This window comes from Equus asinus, chromosome 6 (assembly GCF_041296235.1).
Source record: "Equus asinus isolate D_3611 breed Donkey chromosome 6, EquAss-T2T_v2, whole genome shotgun sequence".
In the NCBI taxonomy this organism is placed as follows: Eukaryota; Metazoa; Chordata; class Mammalia; order Perissodactyla; family Equidae; genus Equus; species Equus asinus.
This window is the reverse complement of record NC_091795.1, coordinates 64,410,322-64,435,034: the sequence shown is the minus strand read 5'-3', so window position 1 is coordinate 64,435,034 and position 24,713 is coordinate 64,410,322. Positions and strand designations below refer to the sequence as shown.

Sequence of the window (24,713 nt, the reverse complement as noted above, 5' to 3'; positions counted from 1 at the left end):
CTCTTTAAATACACACACCATGGATAAAAGTCTAGTTAATAATGGTTATCTCTAGGTAGTGAAATTATGTGTTTTTTTCTTCGTATTTTACTGATTCTTTCAGTTTTTCTACATTAGGACAAATTTCTTTTTAATTAGAGAATTAAAGTTTTTTTTCTTTAAAAAAAAAACCCATCAGTTGGGAGTTTTCCACTTCAACTGCTGTTCAGGTAATTAGAAGTATTTCTATCAAGAGACACATCTGTAGACAATGTCTGCAAACCAACTTATGGACTGAAATAAGATATATTTTTTTAACCACAGGCATTTTAGAAAAAGAGAAGGAAAGAGCTCTTGCTCACCCACTGCTAATGGAAGTCAGAGAAGGATTATACATTAAATAATACCACACCAAAGTGCTTACATTAAATCTCAATGAAATTATTCCACAGGCAGTGAAGCTACTCAGATTGAATATATGCAAAAATGTCAGAAGTGCCACTGGACATTGCAGGCAGCACAAGAAAATACGAAAAAATATATAAAAAGAAATGAACTTTAAATAAGACATTTTTTTTCTTTCATTAAGAACAGAACCCCTTGTTTCTTAATTTTATGTCCCAGCGCTCAAAATCAAGAGAGGCTACTTCACACAGACTTGGAATAAAATAGGATTCCAAAACTTTTAAGAGACGCCTGGGCTAAAAAGGATGAATCAAGAGAATGAATGACTTTGATAAAAAGAAGCTGGACAAACGAGCTATGTGTCCTTTTTAATAACAGTACCTCCTCACTCCACGCTCTAAACACCTCCAAAGTCAATGGCTAAGTCCAGTAAAAGAAAAACAGACAAATATTATAAAGGTAGCTATAAATTTTAGTGAGACTGAAGAGATGGCTAGAAATCTACAATTCCCAGGTAACCCTTGCTGAAACCTATAAGAAGTGACAATGAAGAAAATCTGTAGCACACAAGAAGGAATGTATGAGGGAATGGCTGGTTTCTAAAGACTGACTACCAAGACAAAGCTGCAGAGAAGCAGGAAGAGGGTTTTGGCCTCCAGACATTTCTTTCCATCTCCTCCCCTAAAAACAGTTCTGCACCTCACCTCCTTTGCAGTTCTTCTTCTTTGTAACTCCTAGTCCTTATGCTAGTCCATTTAAATGGTCACTTTAGTAATTTCCTAATATTTGCTCATCATTGCTAATAATTGTTCATCCAAACAACTCCCATTTGGAGTTAAAAACATATATGTTAGCTTTCTCTCTTCACAGTAATAAATTCATCATGTGCTCCACTAATTTCCTCATGCTTTTTTTGGCTCTCTTATCTCTAAAAACTGCTTCCAACTAACTTCTCCATTAACTTCTTAGTTTGTTTCTCCCCAGCCAAATCTCTCATCAATAAAATCACTTGTTTGGCTTGGTTGTCAAATTGCAAGACTGGTATTGCAGAACTGGAAGGAGTACAATTAAGTGGTCAAGATCTCAAAAGGATACTGTGATCAAGAGCTACGTTTGTGATCCACGCATGTGAATGCCTCTACAGATTGAAAGCTACGCTTAAATTAAGGACTTTGTGATTCTGACTCAGTTCTCGGGATTGATTAATGCATGGACAAATATTTACTACAAGCTTTAAAGGGCCTATTACCATACACAATAATAAACAGTACACAAAATTAAATAAGACAAGATGCATACCTGAACTCTCTACAGAGGAGAGGATAAATAAGGCGTTTAAAGGAATCGTCCAGTGAATTGTATAAGATCTTCATTAACTCTGGCCTTGCAAAGCCTCGTGGTCTCCACCTGCAAAAAAGAAAAGCCTATACTAAAATTGATGTAACAATAACAAGACCATGAAAAGGCTCCTGAAGAGGGGAGAAGAAGCGGAACAGAAAAGGGGGAAAAAAGTTCATTGAAGCCAAAGTAACATAATCTGTGAGGAGAGACTGTGATGTCTGGAAATTATTACTATGACATCTGGAGTTCTTATTTTTAAAAATCTGGTAACCATGGTCACACACAAAACTTAATGAAGGAAAAAGCTTTCCTATTCTGGGAAGAGTCTCCAAAGCATTATTAATAATGGTCAAAACCTTAAGAAATAAGAAAGTCACCAAAAAATTACTAAAGCACTGCTATGGACTGAATTATGTCCCCTAAAATTAACATGTTGGAGCCCTAACACCAATGGGATGGTATTTAGAGATGGGGCCTTTGGGAGTTAATTAGCTTCAGATGAAGTCACGAGGGTAGTGCCTTTAGAAGAGATATCAGAGAGCTCTCTCTCTCCTCCTCCTCCCCATCCCCGCCCCCCGCCCTGAAACCAGGTAAGACATAGTGAGAAGGTAGTTGTCTCCAAGCCAAGAAGAGGGTTCTCTCCAGAAACCAAATCAGCCTGCACCTTGACCTTAAACTTCAGTGTCTAGAACCCGGAGAAAATAAATTTCTGTTGTTTAAGCCACCCCATCTATGGTATTTTGTTATGGCAGCCAAAGGTAAGACAAGTAGTGTATCCTTTTCCCATTTCTTTATCTCTTCCTGAGAGTTAAGGTAGACTGAGCAAAGGAGAAACTCAGCTGTAACCCGTGCCTCTTGCCATTCTTGAGTAGAACTCATTCTATTCCTCAGGTTGTACTGCTCTACCAGGCAGTACATCTGCATACATACCGATGAACATAAATGCCAGAGACCTGATTATTAGTGGACACTCAAGAACGAACGGTAAGAGAAAAAGGCAAGCTAAAAAGGACAAATTCAGTCCTACCCCTTCTGTGTTTTCATCCATCTATGGCATCTCTGCCCTTGCCCTTCAGTGGCTCTTGAACAGAATCCATTAATAAAATATTAATAAATTAATAAAATTAACAAATAAATTAATAAAATATTAATGGTTTCTACTATACCATTAATATACCTTAGGAACACTGTCTTCTCCCTTACTTATCCCAGCTAGGAAATTAACTAAATTTCAGTGAACAGACATTTAAGCATTTACAATGTGATACACCAAAGGTTACATAATAATAACTATTTGAATCCCTCTCATAGAAGGGTATTATTTGAGTAGAATATAGTTTTGTTTTTCAATTTGAATAAAAGTGCTTTTAGGCAGGACAAAAATGCTTCCTTCTATCCAAACCCCTGTTACTCCCTACTGTCACCTTTACCTAAGGGCATGGGATGTAGGGAGGAGTAGGATAGGAATTAGACATGCATTATTATTACTGTTAATTTGGGGAACCCAATGTCAAGAAAGATGTCCCAGAGAAACATCTGAGATGGGTTTTAAAAAATGAATTGTGGTTTACCAAGCAAGACAAAGGAATAAAAGCATTCTTGGAAGAAATCATAGCATTTGTAAAAGCTTTGAGGCATGAAAGAGGATGATAAATTCAAGTGACTACAAGCAGATTAGTACTGCTTGGACACAAAGTGGCAGGATCAGGTCAGGTGTAGATGGGGCTAGAGACTCTAAGAGTGGCCAGATCAGCAAGGTTCTTATACATCATGCTATCAGCCCAGTTAGGAGAGCCAACATAGTCCTGGGTCATGGGACATTAGGCTAGGAAGATAGTCCTTAGAGGCAGGAGGGCACTAATGGAGTGATTTTTTTAATGTATGTATCTGATGTCTACTGGGGGTCATTCCCTTAAGCCCAAATCAAGGTTTTCCCAATACTTGTAGGAAAAACCCAGAAATCCTTAACATTACCTACCCAATCCCTTTGGAAGCCCCAACAGTCTTCCTTAAACCTCGACATCCTCCTTTGGTGTGACTGCTCAGCTCCCTTCTCTGACACAGAGTGCTGTGAGTCTATTTTATACTTGAAAATGCCTCAATTATACCCATTCACAGCTGACCTTTAGATCACCAGACCCAGCGCTACAGGATAACAGCTATACTCATTTCCTACATTACAGAAACTCCTTTTCCTTCCTTATCCCACACCAATTTCTATCCCTTAACTGGCTTCCTGGGATGTATTAACTTAGCACTTAGCACACGAAGGGACCTGAAATAAAATAGTGAAGTCACAGACCTTATTATATCTAAACTTAAAGTAAATACAGCGGGTTTGCCTTATAGGATATAATCTTAAAACTTGACTCTTCCACTAATTCAACAGTTAAACATCTCTGAATAAAACGAAGGACCTCACTTTAACCAAATTCCACAATACAAAACACTTGCTATATAAGGTGTGCACAATGAAGCACACAAATTAAGGCACGGGTCACGAACTCAAATACCTACAGGGGCCAGAAAAGTACTGTAAACAACTGAAGAAGATCCATGGCATATTCTGTAGGTTTTTGACAAAGATATGCTTTGTTCACCCATTACAAACAAAGAAATATTCTCCACTTTGGCAAAGAAATATACTCCCCTCTTTTCTTATCTATACATAAAGATAGGCTCTTTCCATGTAGCTTTCATTTTCCCATATTTAAAAGACAAATGGGTACAGGATACACTTCCCCTTAAATGTACCACATGAAAAAAAGGACTACCATTTTAGTGTAACATTTTCTCAAAGTGATGAGACAGACATTTTGGGACAGAATAATTTACAAGACTGTTCCATGCACTGGCACTAAAATCGACTTTAAAAAAAGAAAAAAGGCTAGTATCCAGCCCCAGTCATTGATTTGACAACCACCAAAAATATCCCCAATTTTTGTCCCCAATATTTTCAAATGCCATCGTATAGGGGTGGGAATGGGAAGCAGGACTGTTCCCAACAGAGAAGCACGGAGGGGGCTGACATGGGGTGGGGAAGACTGCTGCAAAGACAGCATGCTGCTCCCTAAGGAGCCTACTCAGCTTCAGTGAGTTGTTTCCATAACAGAATGCAGGGCCAGTGATGCCACATCATGTTTTTCAGAAAAGACCAGAAACACACTTTTTATGTGAAATTCTTAAAATTTTCAAATATTGGCAACTTATTCAAAATTACTCTGTAACCCAAGATTATATAAAAATCCAAACAAACTATGTGAATAGGCAGGATCTGTCCTAATAGCAGCCAATACTTTAAAGTTTTAAAATCTCTTCCTCAGAGACATTCTCTTCAATTTCCAAATCCCTAGGAACACCTGCCATTCATGACCATCTCATTAGAACCCATAAACATCTTAGTAATACTAAGTATTTACAGTGGATCGAACCAACATAAAATACAGCTGAGCAAGGATACTGAGGATCTGAACAACACAAACAACCAATAGGATCTAACTAACACATATAGATCAATAAACCAAACAACAGCAGAATTCATGTGTTTTTTTCAAGTGTCCATGGAACAGTTACCAAGACAGATCATATCCTGGGCCATAAAACAAACCTCAACAAATTTAAAAGAATTTAAATCATACAAGAGTATGTTCTCTGACCATAATGGAATCAAACCAGAAACAAATAACACAAAGAAAACAAGAAAATCTCTAAACACTTAGAAATTAAACAACACACTTCCAAATAATCCAGGGGTCAAAGAGGAAGTCTCAAAGGAGACTTTAAAAATACATACATGTGAATAAAGATAAAAAGATACATATCAAAATATGTGGGGCGAAGCTAAAGCAGTGCTAAGAGGGAAATTAAAAGCACTAAATACTAAGACCAAAAGCATAAACACTAACACCGAAAAAAAAAATCTCAAATCAATAATCTAAGTTCCTACCTCAAGAAACAGGAAAAAGAAAAGCAAAAAACCCCCAAAGCAACCAGAGGGAAAAAATCATAAATATGAGAGTAGAAATCAATGAAATTGCAAATAGGAAAACAATTTAAAAACTCGATACGAATATCCAATTCTTCAAAAACAATAAAATTGATAATTCTCTAGTAAGAATAACAAAGTAAAAAATGAAAAGATATAAATCATTAAGATCAGGAATAAAACAAAGGATATCACTTCATATCCTACAGTTATTTAAAGGATAATAAAGGAATACTACAAACAACTTTATGCTCATAATTTCAACAACCTTAAAAAAAGGGACCCAATTTCTCAAAAGCCACAATTACTAAAACTCAACAAAAAAATTGAATTTTGTAACTGAAAAGCTTCCAAAAAAAAAAATCTCCAGGCCCAGATGATTCCAATGGAGAATTCAACCAAATTCTACCAAAGAAGAATTAACACTAATTTTACACAATCTCTTCTAGAAAAAAAAAAAAGAGAAAAGAATACTTCCCAATTTGCTTTAAAAGGCCAGTATTATGACCCTGATACAAAAATCAGACAAAGACCCTACAAAACAAAATACGAAAGAAAAAACTAATATCTCTCATGAATTTATATGCAAAAATCTTTTACAAAATATCTCCACTCCAAATACCTACTTAACTTTTTTTTTTTTTGAGGAAGATTAGCTCTGAACTAACTACTGCCAATCCTCCTTTTTTGCTGAGGAAGACTGGCCTTGAGCTAACATCCATGCCCATCTTCCTCTACTTTATACGTGGGACGCCTACCACAGCATGGCTTTTGCCAAGCAGTGCCATGTCTGCACCCAGGATCTGAACCGGCGAACTCTGGGCCGCCGAGAAGCAGAACGTGCGAACTTAACTGCTGCGCCACGAGGTCGGCCCCATACCCACTTAACTTTGATCAAAGTACCGTGCAAATACTTTATTCAAACATTGGCTTAATTAGTTTAATATATTTATTCTGTTTCTGTGTCTCTAAGTGAGAGGATTCTGTTCAGTTTAAGTCTACATGCAAGTAGAGAACAGTAATTAATTGGCAAATAAATAGTGCCTATAGGACTATTAAGATCACAGCAGAATCCTTTAGTGAGCCTAGAAGAGATGCAGGAGGATAGGGACAGAATTGTGGGTCCCAGACTCCATCTGAAAACAGAAATTCACTCATCGAGTCAAAGACAAATATCTGCAAGCTCAAGAAGACAAGTTCTGGTTATTATACAATCCAATTCATGCACAGGCAACTGCTGAGATCATTCCTTCACACGTTTTTGTTTAAAGAGCAAATGCAGAAACTTGGATTACTGAAGTTCTCACAAACATAATAACTATTTCAGCATCTGACAAGCTCAGAAATCTTCTTCATACTTACCTTCTTGTACATACTTAAGTATAAAATGTTGAATTTATATGATGAATTGTTCAGGAGCCAAATTTGGACCTAGTTATTATTTTTAATACTAATACATTGGTATAAATGTATTCTCCCTTAGATAATAACAAGAGTTTCATTTAAATCACTCCTTGCCCTAATTATATAGTACTGTATATATTTATAGCACGATAATAAGTAAATGGTACCACCATCTATCTTGTTGTTCAACCCATACAAGGGTTATTCTTCAGTTCACCACTTTCTGTAACCAATGCACCCACTATCTAATCAGATACCTTGTACTAACCCTGTAGACTCCTAAATATTGTTCAAATCTGCCTACTTATTTCCTATTGCTACCATCCTAGTCCAAGCCACCATCATCTCTTGTCCCCACATCTATTCTTGGTTCCCTCCAAATAATTCTCTATACTGCAGCCAAAGTGATCTTCTTAAAATGCAAACCAATCACAACACTCTGTTTAAACTCTTTATTGGCTTTCCATCACCCTTAAGATAAAGAACAAAATCCTTAGCATGCCTCAAAAGCTGGGTATGATCTGGCCCTTGCCTACACCTCAATCTTCATTTCTTGTTGCTTCTCCTCCCTCTCCTTCTGTCTCTGACCTACATATGCACCTAGCCCAGACTCTATGAGTGCTCCCTGTTACAAACTCTTACAATAGGCTACACTTCTCCTTTGTGACCTCAGCATACTCTTAATCATTTGCTCAGGACCTTCTTCATTAAAGTACATTGTCACCAAGGGCAGATAGTATATTTGTCTAGTTTACAGGTGGATCCCCAACATCTAGCACATAACCTCAACGCATGAATACATAGGAGAGGTGGAAGGTAGCAGAAGTAGGGACAAAGACAGTCGAAAAAAGAAGGAGAAAAAATTTGAATAAGCATCTCAATTCATTCAAATGTGTTTAAAGAAAAAAATTCCTGGAGAATCGTTCTTGACTTCCTAGATAAGTATTTTAGCTAGCTCTTGCTTCAGTTCTTTAGTTCTCATAGAAGTTTTCTTCAATTCTCTATATAAAGAGAAACTTCTAGAACATGACTAAAAATTATATCACAATACTATAGTGAGGCAAAATATTATAGTATTGGTTAAATAATATATATTCACTTGGAGTAGAACAGAACAAAATAAACTATAGATGAGCCAAGGAAAAATAATTAAATAACTCCAAGGAAAACCATTTCTTGACATGTACTTAGTACAAAGACAATAGATTAAAAGCATAACTAATACTTCCTTAACTATTGAGGACAGACTCTGATACTGAGTATTATGAATATTCATAGGAAAATAAGCTAGAAGTTGTCCCCAATTTACTGTGACTTACGTATAAAAAACATTCTAAAAAGGAAATTAGCACAACAATCCTACCACTTTGTAATAGGTGGTATCATCAAAGGCTACACAATCACCTGGAATATCACTTAATTCTCTCAAATCCATGAGAAAGGTATTATTCACCATTTTAAGAATAAAATTGAGGGAAAAATTAAGTAACATGCTCATAGTCACAAGGTTAGGAAGTAATACAACTGGAATTCAAACTTCTTAGGATTTTGCTCTTTCTATAAAAAATTTTTAGAGTTCCATCATATCTTAATTAAAATTATCTGATTTCTTAATACAATTTTTTAAATCTAGGATTTCTTTTGGTTGTTTCCTTTTTATTTAATGGAATTTATTTACTTACAAAGGAAATAAGCATTCATTAAAAAATGACAACTGGGGCAGTCTCATGGTCAAGTGGCTAAAGTTCCACACATTCTGCTTCAGTGGTCGGGGTTCGGAAGTTTGGATCCAGATGTGGACCTACTCCACTCATCAGCCATGCTGTGGAGGCATCCCACATACAAAACAGTGGAAGGCTGGCACAGATGTTAGCTCAGGGCTAATCTTCCTCACCAAAACAAAAAAAATGACAACTATATAGAAGAGTATAGAACAGAAAACGAAAATCTCACACCAGAGCTAAGGCGAATCATTTATATCTTTTCAGACATTTTCCTACACAGACACAGACATATTTTTTCGCCATTAGTGAGATCATACTATAAATACTAATTATAAACTGTCTTTTTAACCTAGTAAGACATGATTATATTTCAACTTTAGCTCTATCTCAACTTTTTCAAAATGGTTACACAAAATTCCATTGTATGATTATAACATAACTGGCTTAAACAATTTACCTACTGATTGACATTTAGATGGCTGATTTACTTGATGAGTCCTTGGTTAGTATTATTTGGTCATCCAGCAAGCTGATCCTTCATGGAACTGGCTTTTGGAAAACTGGCTTCCAATGAACTGATGCAAGAACTATGATGGGTGACAGAGCTAATTCCCAAAGTACACAACACTTGTTCTTCTCAAAAAACCATTCATCCAACTCTTCAAGTAGCAATCTCTCCAACCCAAGGTCACACAGAACTAGCTATTGATGAACATACCCAAAACCTACATCTCCTAACTGCTAGACAAGCCACATAACCTCTTTGTATCAGTTTTCTCATTGGTTAAATGGAAGCTACAAATCTGCTCTACTAACCAAATAGGTTGTTGTGAGGATCAAATACACTCTGAAAAGTCAAAACTTAAAGTTAAAAGTGTTATACAAACATGTGGTGTTATTTTAAAAGGTTCCTTTAAAATGGAAAAGGATAAGAGAAAGTTACATGAGTTTAGGGGCTGGCCACGTGGCAACTTGGGCGGCCCAGCGTTGCACCAGTTCAGATCATGGGCGCGGACATGGCACCACCCATCAGGCCATGCTGAGGCGGCGTCTCACATAGCACAACCAGAGGCACCCACAACTAGAATATACAACTATGTACTGGGGGGCTTTGAGAAGAAGAAAAAAAAAGAAGATTCACAGCAGATGTTAGCTCAGGTGCCAATCTTAAAAAAAAAAAAAGTTACATGAATTTACAAATTTCTCTGAAATATCCGATAAATTTAATGTTTGTTTCAACCATCATTAATGGACAAAATATCTTAGGTAAACTACATACAGTATGTTTAGCGATTTATATTCTAATATCTGATAAATTAAATTTTTGTTTCAATTATCCTTAGTGAACAAAACATTTCAGATATGCTATACAGTATGTTTTTGTTAATTTATTTTTTTCATGAGAAAACATGCTCTTTATAAAAGATTCAAATGGTACAGAAAAGTATTAAAGTAAGAGTCCCTCTCCCCAGAGATAATCACCATTAATAATTCTTATGTACCCTCCCAGATATTTTCTATTTAAACATACACAACATATATACTTATTTTTTTTTAATGTAAAAACAACACTATATCCACTGCCTGTCATTGTTTTTGTTTTACATAATGGACATCTTTCTACACCAGTGAGTGTAGATCTCAGTATGGTATTTTAGAAACAAACAAAAAGAAATTCTGCAAAAATTTGTAAACAGACCTATTCTGGATGCACCATCTACAGAATTCGTTCTTCACTCCATCAGAAATGTTGACCTTGACCGTCAGTATCTTCAAATTTTCTCCACGGTTAATTGCCAGAATCTGCGTGCAAACATATATGACAAAGACCATATACAAAAGACTAATTTAACCAGTCAAGATTTGTGAAACAAACTGGGTGGTTATCCAGCCCACAGCTATATCAATTTTTTATTCATTTATTTATCAAGAATGTATTAAAAAATAATAATTTCTTTATACTTTTTTCAAGTTTTTTAAAAATAAAATACAGGTACAAAGCCTATGATATTCACAGGAAGAGACTCTGATGATCTAAAGTCTCATTTCAGATTATAATAATTGAAAATATTTGATCATCTTGAGTTAGAAAGATATACTTTTTATATTTGTGAAAAGATACTGCTAAGATAAATACAAACATGGAGATTTCTAAGCAGAATATTTAATAACTACTTCTTGTTGCCATTCATTGAGCACTTACTAATTGTCAGGCCCATCTAAGCACTTTACATACATTATCTCATTTAATCTTCAAAGCCACCAGTGATGTATTATTGTCTTCATTTTATATAATAATTTTTCTAAGACAAACGTGTCCCAAATCACAAAGTTAGCAAGTAGCAAAGGAGGAATTTAAGTTTAGATCAACCTGTTCATGCTCTTAATAGAGTAAAAGAGCAACTGTGTTAAAACACATTGAAAACATTCCTTAAGGAAGAGCAAACAGACCTACAGCAAGCAGAAAGAAAGAAATAATAAAGAAAAGAGGGACAATTAACAAAACAGAGAATAGAAAAACAGTAGAAAATACCAACAAAAACAAAAGTTGGCTCTTTGAAAATATCAACAAAACTGACAACCCTTTCACTAGACCAACAAAGGAAAAAAGAAGAAACATTCCAATTACCAAAATCTAGAATGAAAGAGGAGCCATTACTGTGGATGCTACCGAAATAAAAAGGATCATAAGAGAATACTATGAACAACTGTATGTCAAATTAGATCACTTAAATAAAATAGACTAATCCCTATAAAGACACAAATTGCCAAAACAGAATCAAATAGAAATAAAAAATCCAAAATGATCTATAACACATAAAGAGATTGAAATAGTAATTTAACAATTTCCCACAAAGAAATTCCCAGGCCCAGATGGCTTCACCACTGAATTCTACCAAACATTTAAAGAATTAACACCAATTGTTCACAAACTCTTCCAAAAAATACAATAGCAGAAAACATTTCCCAACTTTTTCTATTCACTGATAGCAAAACCAGACAAAAACATCACAAGAAAAAATACAGACCATTATCTCTTATGAATACAGACATAAAGATCCTCAATAAAATATGAGTAAACCAAATCCAGACACATATAAAAAGGATTATACACCAGGATCAAAAGGGATTTATTTCAGGAATGCAAGGTTGGTCTAACATCCAAAAATCAATTAACATAATACATTATACCAATAGAGTAAGAAACAAAAATTACACAATCATCTCAATAGATGCAGAAAGAATATTTGACAAAATTCCAGCAGTTGTTCATGATAAAACCACTCAACAAACTAGGAATAGAAGGCAACTTCCTCAACGTGATAAAGGGCACACAAAAAAACCCCACAGATAACAACATATTTAATGATGAAAGACTAGATGCTTTCCCTCTAAGATTACAAGGGTGTCTCCTCTTGCCACTTTTATTCAACATTGTACTGGAGGTTCTAGTCAGGGAAATTAGGAAAGTAAAAAATAATAAAAGATAGTTAGATTGAAAAGAAAGAAGTAAAAGTCTATTTGCAGATAATATGATCCTGTATACAGAAAATCCTAAGGACTCCACTATAAACCTATTAGAACTAATAGAGTTCAGCAAGGTTACAGGATAATCAATTTCTACAAATTAGCAATAAACACTCTGAAAATGAAATTTTTTAAAAATTCCACTTACCATAACACCAAAAGGAATAAAATAGTTAGGAATAAATTTAATAAAAGAACTGCAAAATTTATACTCTGAAAAGCACAAAACCTTAAAAGAAACTAAAGAAGAGCTAAATAGATGGAAAGACATCTCATGTTCATGGATCAGAAGCCTTTATATTGCTAACATGGCAATACTCCCCAAATTGATCTACAGATTCAACTCAATCCCTATCAAATCTCAGCTAGTTTCTCTGCAGAAACTGACAAACTAATTCTAAGATTCATATGGAAATTCAAGGGACCAAGAATAGCCAAATCAATTCTGAAAAAGAACAACAAACTTGGAGAACTCCCACTTCCCCATTTCAAAACTTGCTACAAAACTACAGTAATCAAGACAGTGTGCTACTGGCATAAGGATAGACATATAGATCCATGGAAAAGAATTGAGAGTCCAGAAATAAATCCATACCTCTATGGTCAATTGATTCTCTACGAGGGTGCCAAGACAATTCAATGGAGAAAATACAGTCTTTTCAACAAGTGATGCTGCCACAACTGGATAGCCACATGCAAAAGAATGAAGTTGGACCCCTTCCTCACATCATACACAAAAATTAGCTCAAAACTGGTCACAGACTTTAACATAAGAACTAAAACTATAAAACTCTTAGAAGAAAATATAAAAGAAAATCTTCCTAAGTTAGGTGAGGTCTTAGATATAACACCACAAGCATAATCAACAAAAAAAAAGATTGAACTTCAACAAAATTATAATTTTTATACCTGAAAGGATTATCCTGTAATCCTGATACCAAAGTAGAATTCAAGCTAAAAAGCATTAAATAAGATAAAGGATATTTATTATGTTAAAGCAACATTCTGGTTTTGGAATAGAACAAGGGGAATACATACCTACACTTTAAAGATGCTGTTAGGTGTGACATCACCAAAATGGTGGAGTGAGAAACACCAAAACTCCATCACTCTACAAAAGTAACAGATAAACTGACAAAAACTCACAATCAACTTTTTCAGAACTCTGGAATCCAAATCCAAGAATTACAACAACCAGAGCAACAGTTAAAGAAGAAAGAAGCTGCAGAATTTTGGTAAAAGAGAACTTTTAACTTACCCTCTTACTATCCCCCACTCTCCAGCTCAGCAGTGGCCATGAAGATAGCAGTCTACACTCATGGTGCAGACTGCTAGTACCAGAGGGAGCAATGTGGACTTTATTCTCAAAAAATAGTGATTGTGTGTTTTGATCTCTCTGGTGGCTCCCTGAGGCATTGGCTCAAGAGCTTGCCTTTGTTTTGCCTGCCTCAGAGCTTTCCCAGGACAGAGGCAATTTCCTGAGTAGTATTTGTTAAAAGTATTTAAAGGCAAATGGATTAGCCACAGTCTTAAGGGTTAACAGTCTTAAGGGATAACAACAGTCAGGGATAAGAATTACAGTCAGGGAAATCAAAAGACAGACCAAAAACACCCGGGAAAGAAGAGGCTGGGAAATGAGACATTTGAGGGGAAAGGACCTTTTTAAGTTCCTGCCCATATTAGGGAGTCTAGGAGGCCACATACATGCTCAGGACTAGACACTTGCTCTGAAAAGCCCTGAGAGGACATTAAGCTTTCACCTCTGACTGACCTTGGGGTTCTGTACAAAGAGAAAGTGAAGGCTAAAGCAGAGTTGTAAACAGTCTCACTAAGTGTTGAAGGAGTGGCACAACACAGAGCCAGTCTGCAAGAACTAGGAGAGTTTGTTTTTTGTTTTAGCTTCAGGCATTTAAGGAAATCTGTCAAGTAACTAGCTGTCCACTAAGCTAATGAAACAGAGCCTCTAGTGACCACATACGACAAAGAATACAGTCTTCACAAAGATAGTTTAGAAGTCCCTAAACAAACAAACAACAAAACCCACAACAGCAGCAACAACAAATGCTGGGGAGGGAGAGAATCTGATTTTCAGTGTTTCCAAATTATAATATTCAAAATGTCCATTTTATAACAAGAAATTACAAGGCATGCAAACAAACAAAAGAGTATGACTCATCTACAGGAAAACAAGAAATTAGTAGAAAATGTCCATGAGGAAGCTCAGACATTGGCCTTACTAAACAGATTTTAAATCAACTATCTTAAATATGCTCAGAGTTAAGGGAAATCAGGACAGAGACCTAAAGGAAATCAGGAGAATGTTGTTTCAATAAATATAGAATATAAATAAAGAGTTCAAAATTATAAAAGGGGACTAAATAGAAATTCTAGAGCTGAAAAGTACAATAACTGAAATGAAAAATTCCTTAGAGGGGTTCAGTATCAAATCTGAGCAAGCAGAAGAAAGAATCAGCAAACCTGAAGGGGCTCAGTTTTTGAGATTATACAGTCTGAGACGAAAGAAAAGAAATGAACAGAGACAAAGAGACCTGTGGAACACAATCAAGCATACCAACATACATATAATGGGAGACCCAAGAAAGAAGAGAAAGGGGCAGAAAGAACAAATGAAGAAGTAATGGCCAAAAGGTTCCCAATTTTGAGGAAAAACATTAATCTACACATCCAAGAAACACAACAAACTCCAAGAAGGATAAACTCAAAGAGATCCACAGTAAGACATATTATAATCAAATTGTCAAAAGCCAAAGACAGAAAATCTTAAACAAAAAGAAAGAAGTAACTCATCATGTGCAAGGGCTCAGTAAGATTAAGAGTTGATTCCTCATCAAAAACCATGGAGACTAGAAGATAGTAGGATGACATATTCAAAGTGCTAAAGGAGAAAACTGTCAATCAAGAATTCTATATCCGGAAAAAGCTATCCTTCAAAAATGAAGGAGATGTTTAATGGATATACAGTTTCAGTTTTGCAAGATGAAAAAGTTCTGGAGATCAGCTGCACAATAATGTGAATATAGTTAACATTACTGAACTGTAAACTTAAAAATGGTTAAGATGGTAGAGTTTATGTTATAGGTATTTTACCACACATAAAAGGAAATTGTAAAAATAAAGAGAGAAATTAAGACTTTCCAGATAAACAAAAAACTAAAGTATCTGTAGACCTGCCCTACATGAAATGTGACAGGAAGTCCTTCAGGCTGAAATGAAAGGACACTAGAGAGTATCTCAAAGGCATACAAAGAAATAAACAGCACTGGTAAAGGTAGCTATATAGGAAAGATAAAAGCCAGTATTACTGTATTTTCCATGTGTAACTCATCTTTTTTTTTTCTATATGACCTAAAAGCTTCATTTCACAATGTAGATACAACCTATGACTAAAATTAGGAAAAACTTAGTAAACTGAAAAATGAAATCAAAAGACTGAGATATAATGAGTATGATTTATACAACTGAGTGAGATCTCTTGCAATTTATTGTAAATCAGACATCTCCAATCAGTATATCACAAGGGAAAGATCACTGGCCAGAAAGACAAGATGCCTGAGGTGTTATATTGTCAGCTCGGCTCAGAATTTTCAGTGTCACTAACTTCTCTGGGTCTTGAGTTCCCCATTTCTGAAATGGGGAGGATGTGATTATAAGAATTTATATGAAGAAAAAAGGAAAGAGTTGACTTAAAAGTCTTTACTTCCTTAATAAGCAGAGTAGTAGGCAAATGGAAAGTATTATCATTATTACTACTATCAGCATACAGAAGCAGTTTCCTTATTTACCTGATGATGTTGGATGTTTCTTATGTTGCATGAAAAATTCTGGTACAGCTGAAACTTATCAACATCTTTCTCATTTACTTTTTTTGAGGAGACTTTTGCCAGAGATGACTGGATACAAATATATCTATTTTGGCACCTGTTCAGATACAGAAATATTCAAAAAACAAGTAGTTATTAATATGTGCTTTAGTAAAGAAACAGTTATATGGAAATAAGTCTAGCAAAAAAGTTAAGCCATTACCAAATGAAATATTTTTTTAATGATGCCGAAATAGAAAAATGTTATTGAAGGGCCGGTCTGCTGGCATAGTGGTTAAGGTCACACACTCTGCTTTGGCAGGCTGGGGTTCACAGGTTCGCATTCTAGGTGTGGACCTAGCACTACTCATCAAGCCACGCTGTGGCAGCATCCCACATAAAACAGAGGAAGATTGGCAGATGTTAGCTCACTGACAACCTTCCTCAAGCAAAGATGAAGATTGGCAATAGATGTTAGCTCAGGGCAAATCTTCATCTCACACACACACACAAAGTTACTGACCCATCAAAAGAGGACTCTGCCTATTCATGCTGGCACAGGTCCTACAGATATATTTATATATCAAGCTAATCCTCCCATAAAATGCCTAAGTGAGTTCAGATACCATTATGCAAGAGGCCAAAACTGTCTACAAGAATCAGATTAATAACTCTGGTCTAGATATTATCCTTTTCTAACCACTGAGTTAGGCAGTCAGAACCAATTAAAAGCCAAAAAGAAGGGAAACAAGAGGATGTATCATGACAGCTTCCAATGACAATTTATAAAAGTGAACCAAATTTCAGCAGTATAATTATTTATAAAAACACTTAAAAACCTGGGCATTTCTTCTACTTCAAGTCACTCCTGCTAGGACCACTGAAAAAATGGAAAAGTTCTCTCCCTTGTGTTAACAAAAACCTAACAAGCAACAGTAGTCAACAGGCTCATCTCCACCTTCCCTCTCCTCCACTCACACAGCTAAAGATGTGGAGAGAGAGGAAGAACAGACCTCTGGCAAAACTCTGTCGTCTCTTCTGATAAACAGCAGAAAAGGAAGGACAGAGTACAGAAAAATAGGGTTTTAAATTAACATATTTTTTAATGAGGCATAAAATCCATACGACTAAGTAAGGTCTAGGTCAAAGGATTTTAACATCTTATAAATTGGAACTGCAATACCATGGATAAGCTGCTGTCTACATCAGCTAAAATTCATTTTGTGGTCAGCACTTTATGTATACCTGATGTTAAACATTCTCAAGTTAATCCAATCAGTGATAAATACCAGAAATGAAACATTATTTATCTTTCTCCCCAAAGCTCCAGTGCACAGTTGTATACCCTAGTTGTAGGTCATTCTAGTTCTTCTGTGTGGGACGCCACCACAGCATGGCTTGATGAGCGATGTGTAGGTCTGCACCCAGGATCCCAACACACGAACCATGGGCCACCGAAGCAGAGTGCACAAACTTAACCACGAGGCCAGCCCCAAGATATCATAAAATTAAGTACATACATCACAATATGTTTAAAAAGCAATGCCACCCACTCGAAATGAATATGAACCTCTCTCTAGCATATATCATGTAATGCAATGGTTTTTAAATTGTGTTCCTCAGAGCTCCCCACCGAGGTGCTTCAGCGTTAAGGAGGATGAGCAGGCAGAGTTCCAGGCTCCCTGCCCAGAATTCAATTAAAGCAACTTTACTTTTATCTGTTTTATATATTAGGGTTCTGTTGCTTGAACAAAGAGTTCTGCTACTTGAAAAAGTCTGAAAATAAAGTTTTTAATGAATACTGGTGTTAGCACTAAACCATGCAACCCTTCACAGCATGAGTCCACAAAGCAGAAAAAACTCCATAAAAGAGTTACTCACAATTTCCGAATGAAGTCCAGCGTGTCTTTGTCTTTAGCAATCATGTCTGCTAGAATATGCTGCACTCCTGTTTCAATATCCTGGAGTGCTGAGAGCCCTTTAGGAGAAGGGGAAGAGTGAAAACAAAAGCAAGAACTACAGATGGGCTTTTAAGTCTAGAAAAATCACAATAAATTTATTCCAGTCAAAATAAAACCTTAAATTGACAAACTGAAGACAGAAAAGTATCATAGCAGTAACCAGCCTCCCTCTGCGACAACATACGGCTCCCAAAGCAATAATACAGGACGACCTTCACGTAAGCATGTAACCGAGTGGTGAGAAACGCAGCTCTGGAGCCAGCGGCCTGGTCTAATCCTTTTTCTACCACTTACCAAGTATGTGACCCTGGGCTGGTTACTTGACCTCTCTGTGACTCAGTTTCCTATAAAAATTGAATAATAACAGTACCTACTTCATGAAGTATTTACAAAGATTAAGCGTGTCATGGGAATATATATTAATAAAGCCATCTCCCAAAGTAAACCATTTCATTCCAGTTACAAAAATTCTCCTTTTTATGAACATTCTTATTTTGACTTATGAGGCATTTATTCACATATTCACCCATTTGAATTTCTCAAATTTCATGAGCACAAAACAAGAGCCATCACGTGGTTGTTCATCTTCATAGCTGAGTTGTCTATCAACGGTGCGTTAAGTTCTGTCCAAGTGTCTTTGGTTTGCTAATTTACACCACTGAGTCTTGTATATCATGGTCTGAAGATAGTAACTTATACAGAGAGAGATCATTTGCATTACTTTCTTTCTTTGGTCTTTATCATCCTATTGTTCTGTTTCCATTAAAGCTTCTTTTTTTTTTTCTTGCACTAAAACTTGAATTACGTAAGCAGTGGTTATCATAAGTATGTTTTTCTGAGAATACAGGTTTAATGACTAATAGGTACAAAAGAAAGAGAACAAGAGGACAGATTTATTATGGAGTAATCAATAAAAGGAAAATGTCTGGTTGGGTTGTGTTCTGATAACTAATTTTAACTACTAAAGTAACTATTTATTTTAAAGAAATTTGGCCATTGAAATTAATAGGTATTCTGTTTACACTTTAAAAGAATTTCCCTGTGAGGGAATTTTCAGGAACAAATCACCTTTGAGAGGTAGAAGACTGCATATGTAAATGACTTAGAACAACTGTGGCACAGAGTAAAGCAGTCAATACATGTGTGCTCTTGTGTTAGCTCTCTCCCTACATCAGTCTTCATCTAAGGAACCATTCACTATGCACTAATTCCTGGAGTCCCAAAGCATCTCACAGCATCATTATACCAAGTTTAATGAGAACACCAGGGTGATAAGTCAGTAGTAAAGATGTAACGTACCATGAGAACCATTAATAGGAGAACAGAAAGAGGAAATCACAGATTTTGTTATAACAAAGGGCCTTTGAAAAGCCTCTGATATTTGGGGGGAATACAATTTGTAAACCATATGTAATTAATGAAATTATGTAATTAAAATTATGCTAGAGCTCTGGAGCAATGTTTTGTAAAGTATAGTCTAAAGACTTGAAAAATACAATCACACTAGATACTTGTTAGAAATACAGATGTGGGGGTTTATTGCTTTACAGAGCATCCCAGACGATTCTGATACTCAGGAAAATTTAAAACACCACTGCTGGGGAGGTGCCTTGTGCTATCTCTAGAGCAGTGGTTCTCAGCGGAAGGCAGAAATTATCAAAGTCATTCGGGAAGCTCATTCAAATTATACACCCCCTCTCAGCTCAACAAGGGAGAGAAAGAATTGGAAGAGTCTCGTGTGTTTTGAAAAAGCCACTTCTTCCATCAAAGAGAAGTGATCTTTAGGGCTTAATACAGCCAAGGATAATAGGACTTCCAAAAGTGTAGCACCTCAGTGAAATCAAGAGAAAATAAAGTCCACAGAACCAAAAAAATCATATCCTTTGCCTTGTAGCAAAAGCTTTCCAGCTACAGATTCTTCAAACCTCCACACTGTAACAAAAATTTAAGGGCCAACATTTCTTTTTACTTGATCTGCACTAAGGCCACCTCTTCTTACACACAACAGAGCAATCAGTTACTCCTCCTTCTATACAACATGGGGATATCCTGGATCTTCTAGGATGCAGTCCATTTGTGGCATAGTATATCTTCTTGAGTCAGACGAAATTCTTGTTGACCTGTGGCAAGTAAGACGTATCTTCTATTGGGGAAAAAAACCCACTGAAATCTCTGGTTTCTTAAATGTTTCTTTGAGGAATGATGAGAATGATAAAAATACTTCTTTAGAGAAACAGTAATAGAGCTGAGGGTGATCATGAGTGTGTGTAACATAAAGAATAAGGGGAAAAAGAAAGGAAAAACATTTCAAGCAAACTTTAAAAAGCAGTATCTAGCTTGTTTAGAATTATAATTCTTCTACGTTTGTGATCAGAGAGAAAGAAAGAGGGACTAAAGCAAACAGAAAGTCCTGATACATGTGCTAGTGCTACTGTAACTGTGCTATGACCGATCCCCATTATCAGAAGTATCACCAAGCATCCACCATCATGTAGTCGAGGAGCATCAACATATATGACAAGCAAAAGAGACATGGCTATCAAACCTACCCAGTGGGAACTAGTATGAGTGTGAACTAAGGAAAACTTTGTACCAAAGGAAGTGAGGAGTAGAAGGAAAATAATCAAATACAAGAGAAAAATAAAACCAAACAATAAACTTTTATGCATCGAACATTTCTGAAAGCTCCAACATTTGATTCTAATAAAACATACCATAACTGGGCACAGACAGCTCCCACTGTGGCTAACCTTAATGCTTGGCTATATAGTCTCGGCTATCATTAAAATATTAAATGTTGCAAGTATTTGAAAATCTAACTAAAAATACACATTAAAAATTAAACTTGAATTTTACTCATTTCAACCCAACTCTAAATTCAAATATTGATATACCTCTTCTTTTCATTATTGCCCTTTCAAAACAGACATTAAGATACGTGTATTCACATAGGAACAGATATATTTTATTTTAAAAAACACACACTCAATTTTTTTAATCTCAACTCACATTTGCTGGATTATTTAAAACAAAAACAAGTTATGGTATGCTATGATTCTCTACAGTTTTGCACATACTGTGGATTCTGTTATCAGAGACTGCCCTCTACAGACACTTAGATCTCCCAGCCTAAAGAATCAACAGAAGGCCAAAAGAAACTAGAACAAGCGTAGGGATCACCAGAGCATCGACCTCCCCATCAATCCTACCAGAGCATCCCTGAAAAGATGCGCTCCTACTCAAAAGACTCTCACTCTAAGGCCCTCATTTTGACAGTAAAACCAATGCATCTTGACACGTATCAGTTGTCACTTTCCTTGGATTTTTCTTAGAAATCTCTCTCCCTTACCCGCTTCCTCTCTCATTCTCTCTTGTGCACACACACGCACACACACAAAAGGATAGAAAGATACACTTCAGAATAAGACAAACACTTTCCTCCTGGAGAGCACAAGTGCGGGAGAAGGATTCACTTTACACTTTGTGTATGTCAGAACTGCTAGAATTCTTTTTAAAGAGTAGCTATGACTTTTATAATTAAATAAATTTTTAGACATAGAATAAGTTTTAAAAGACAATATAGGAGAATCTTCATAGCCTCGGGATGTGAAGGGATTTCTTTAAGAAGGAAAAAAAGCAATTATCTTAAAAGATTAGTAAAATTAAAAAGATTAATAAATTAACTATAATAAAAGTAAGACCTTCTATTTACCAAGAGACTGCCTAAAGAAAGTGAAAGGAGAAGTTACAAACTGGGAGGGAACATCTTAAACTGAGAAACACACTTAACTGAGAAACAATATCTTAAAAATACTTACAAATAAATAAGAAAAAGAGAAATGACACAATTGAAAAATGGTCAAAAGACTAGAACAGGCATCAAAACAGGAAGGATGAGGAACCGGCCCGGTGGCGCAGCGGTTAACGTGCGCACATTCTACTTCAGCGGCCCGGGGTTCACCAGTTCGGATCCCGGGTGTGGACATGGCACCACTTGGCAAGCCATGCTGTGGTAGGCATCCACATAGAAAGTAGAGGAAGATGAGCATGGATGTTAGCTCAGGGCCAGTCTTCCTCAGCAAAAAGAGGAGGATTGGCAGCAGTTAGCTCAGGGCTCATCTTCCTCAAAAAAGAAAAAAAAGAGGAAGGCAGAATGGCTAAGCAGGAGGTATACGAGATTTGTTTTACTAGAATTACTTATTCTTTACATGCTATAATATTCTTTTATATAGTCAATACCTAAAGAAATAATTTTTTAACAGAAGTTTTTGAATTGAAAAAGAAAGAAACAGGGCTGATCTCTTTAAGCAAAGGCAGTACCTTTTACATTGGGTCGCACGTAAGACAGCAGACTGAGCCCCCCTGGATTCTCCAGCAGTGTCCTGGCTGCTCCTTCTAATCCCAACTGCTTTGCTCTCTGGGCTTTTGTGCCTTTGCTCCCAGTTTTATATGGAGCCGACTAGGGGCAAAAAAAGTCATACAACATACCAAATCATTCCATTTTGAAAAGCAAAAATTAAAATTAGGACACAAAATTAAAGGACATGGTGAGAACAATAAAGATATCCTTTTCTCAACCCTCTCCTCCTCCTTGAGAGATGAATTAGTAACACTAACTTGAGAATATTAGCTCTGTGAAATGGTTGTTCCTTATCCAATTCTTTATACATTTCCATACACTTAAAATTAGTTATTTGTTTAGATTCAGTCATCTTAAAAACTCAGGGCCTAGACCACAAAGACTGCAAGGACTGCAAGGTCCTCTCCTCAACTCAAGCAAGCTCCTCTAAAAGTTGTCAACACAATGCTTCTACTTCATAATCCACATTCACTTCTCAACCCACGGCCATCTGGCTTCTCTTTCCACAAAAACCTTGCTGAAACCAGTATCACAAAGATCCATAACGAACCCCTAATTACCAAATACACATTTTCAGTCCTTATCTTGCCAAATCTCCCTGCTACCTTTAATTATTTAACTATTGATCATTACCTCCTAAAACTCTCTTCCCTGGTCTTTCATGGTATCATCCTCTCCTGATTTTCTTCATACTTCTCTGACTATTCTTTCCATGTCTCCTTCTTAAGCTCTCCCTTCCTCCACCCATGCTTCCAAAGTTGGTGTTCCCCAATGGTCTATCCTGATCTGCCTACCCCACAAACTCTCCTTGAGTGAAATCTTCCACTCTCATGGTTTCAAACATCAACTATATGCTGAAGATGCTCACATCTAGGTCCCCAGCCCAGCACTCTCCCTTAAGCTTCACACTTCAATAACCTACTCTCCTTTTTCCCCACTCAACTGGAAACTCCTTGAAGATAAGGACTATGTATTACTCATCTTTGTAAATTCAAGTGCTTAGCACAAAAAACCACTTGGTAGATATTTACTGAATAAAGAATAAATATTTTGTCAAATTAAATAATGATGGCTGATAACTTTAGCTTCTTATTCACCAGGTCTTCTTTATCTATAAAAAGACCCAAATCATAATACACTCAGGTATTACATTAAAAGATAAAAAGGATTCCTTACCACGTGTTCTAGTTCTTCAAAAGTTTTACAGTTCAGCAAGGCTTTTAACAAGCATTCAGACATCTTCCCCTCTTTCTTAATTTTCTGGATTGTACTATAAACCTTCTTTGCAACAGCCCTGAAAATAAAAACTTTTGTAATATTCAAGACCTACATGTCAAAACTTCCTTTTTAAAGTTATTTCAAACTTACAGAAAAGTTGCAGGTAAAATAAAAAGAACTTTTTTTCCTCTGAACCATTTGAGAATAAGTTACCATCACCCCAAATATTTTAATGTGCATTTTCTATAAATAAGAATATTCTCCTACATAACAACCACCACCATCAAACTCAGGTAATTAACATTGATATTTACGATCATCTAATCCTCACACATCATTTACATTTCACCAGCTGTTCCAATAAAGTCCTTTATAATGAATTCAGTTAAGAATTATGTAATTGCCTTGTGTCTATACTCTCCTGCAAGCTGAAACATTATTCCAGGCTCTCTTTCATTTTCAAAGCCTTGATACTGTAGAATGTTACAAGCCAGTTATTTTGGAGAATGTCCCACAGTTTGGGTCTCTCTGACGTTTCTTCGCAGTTTGATTCAGATGGTGCATCTTTGGCAAAAATATCATAGAAGTAATGCTATGTTCTTCTCACTACATCCAATTAGGTGGCAAATGATTTTCATTTGTCCCATTACTACTTAACTTTGGTCATTTGATTAAGGTAGTATTTGTAGGTTTCTCCATGATACAGGTACTCTTTATTCCCTTTGTAATTAAGTATTTTCTGGAGAGGTACTCTGATTATCCCATTCCTTATTAAACTTTGAATTTATTCAGTGACTTATTACTATAGATTCACGGCTTCTTATTTTTTTAGTGGTTAAAATAAATTGCTATCATTTATTTCAATGCTCAAATTGTTCAGATTTGGCCAGAAGTAACCCCGCCAAGCTAGCTTCTGTGTCCTTTTGACATGTCCCCATCATTCTTCTCTGGCACAAGATATTCCAAGCTCATCTTTTACTTTCCCTA

General features: G+C 36.0%; 1 protein-coding gene across 2 annotated transcripts in view; it reads right to left on the bottom strand.

The window, feature by feature from the left end:
- The window catches only part of SRBD1 (S1 RNA binding domain 1), a 206,317-nt gene that overhangs the window by 153,591 nt on the left and 28,013 nt on the right, over positions 1-24,713 (bottom strand). For both annotated transcript variants that reach the window (XM_014833289.3, XM_014833296.3), the window contains exons 6-11: positions 23,685-23,802; positions 22,469-22,607; positions 18,069-18,165; positions 16,170-16,305; positions 10,538-10,641; positions 1,684-1,791 (exon numbers count right to left, since the gene is read on the bottom strand). In XM_014833289.3, the coding sequence (XP_014688775.2) occupies positions 1,684-1,791; positions 10,538-10,641; positions 16,170-16,305; positions 18,069-18,165; positions 22,469-22,607; positions 23,685-23,802 (702 nt within the window). The remainder of the gene's footprint in view (positions 1-1,683; positions 1,792-10,537; positions 10,642-16,169; positions 16,306-18,068; positions 18,166-22,468; positions 22,608-23,684; positions 23,803-24,713) is intronic.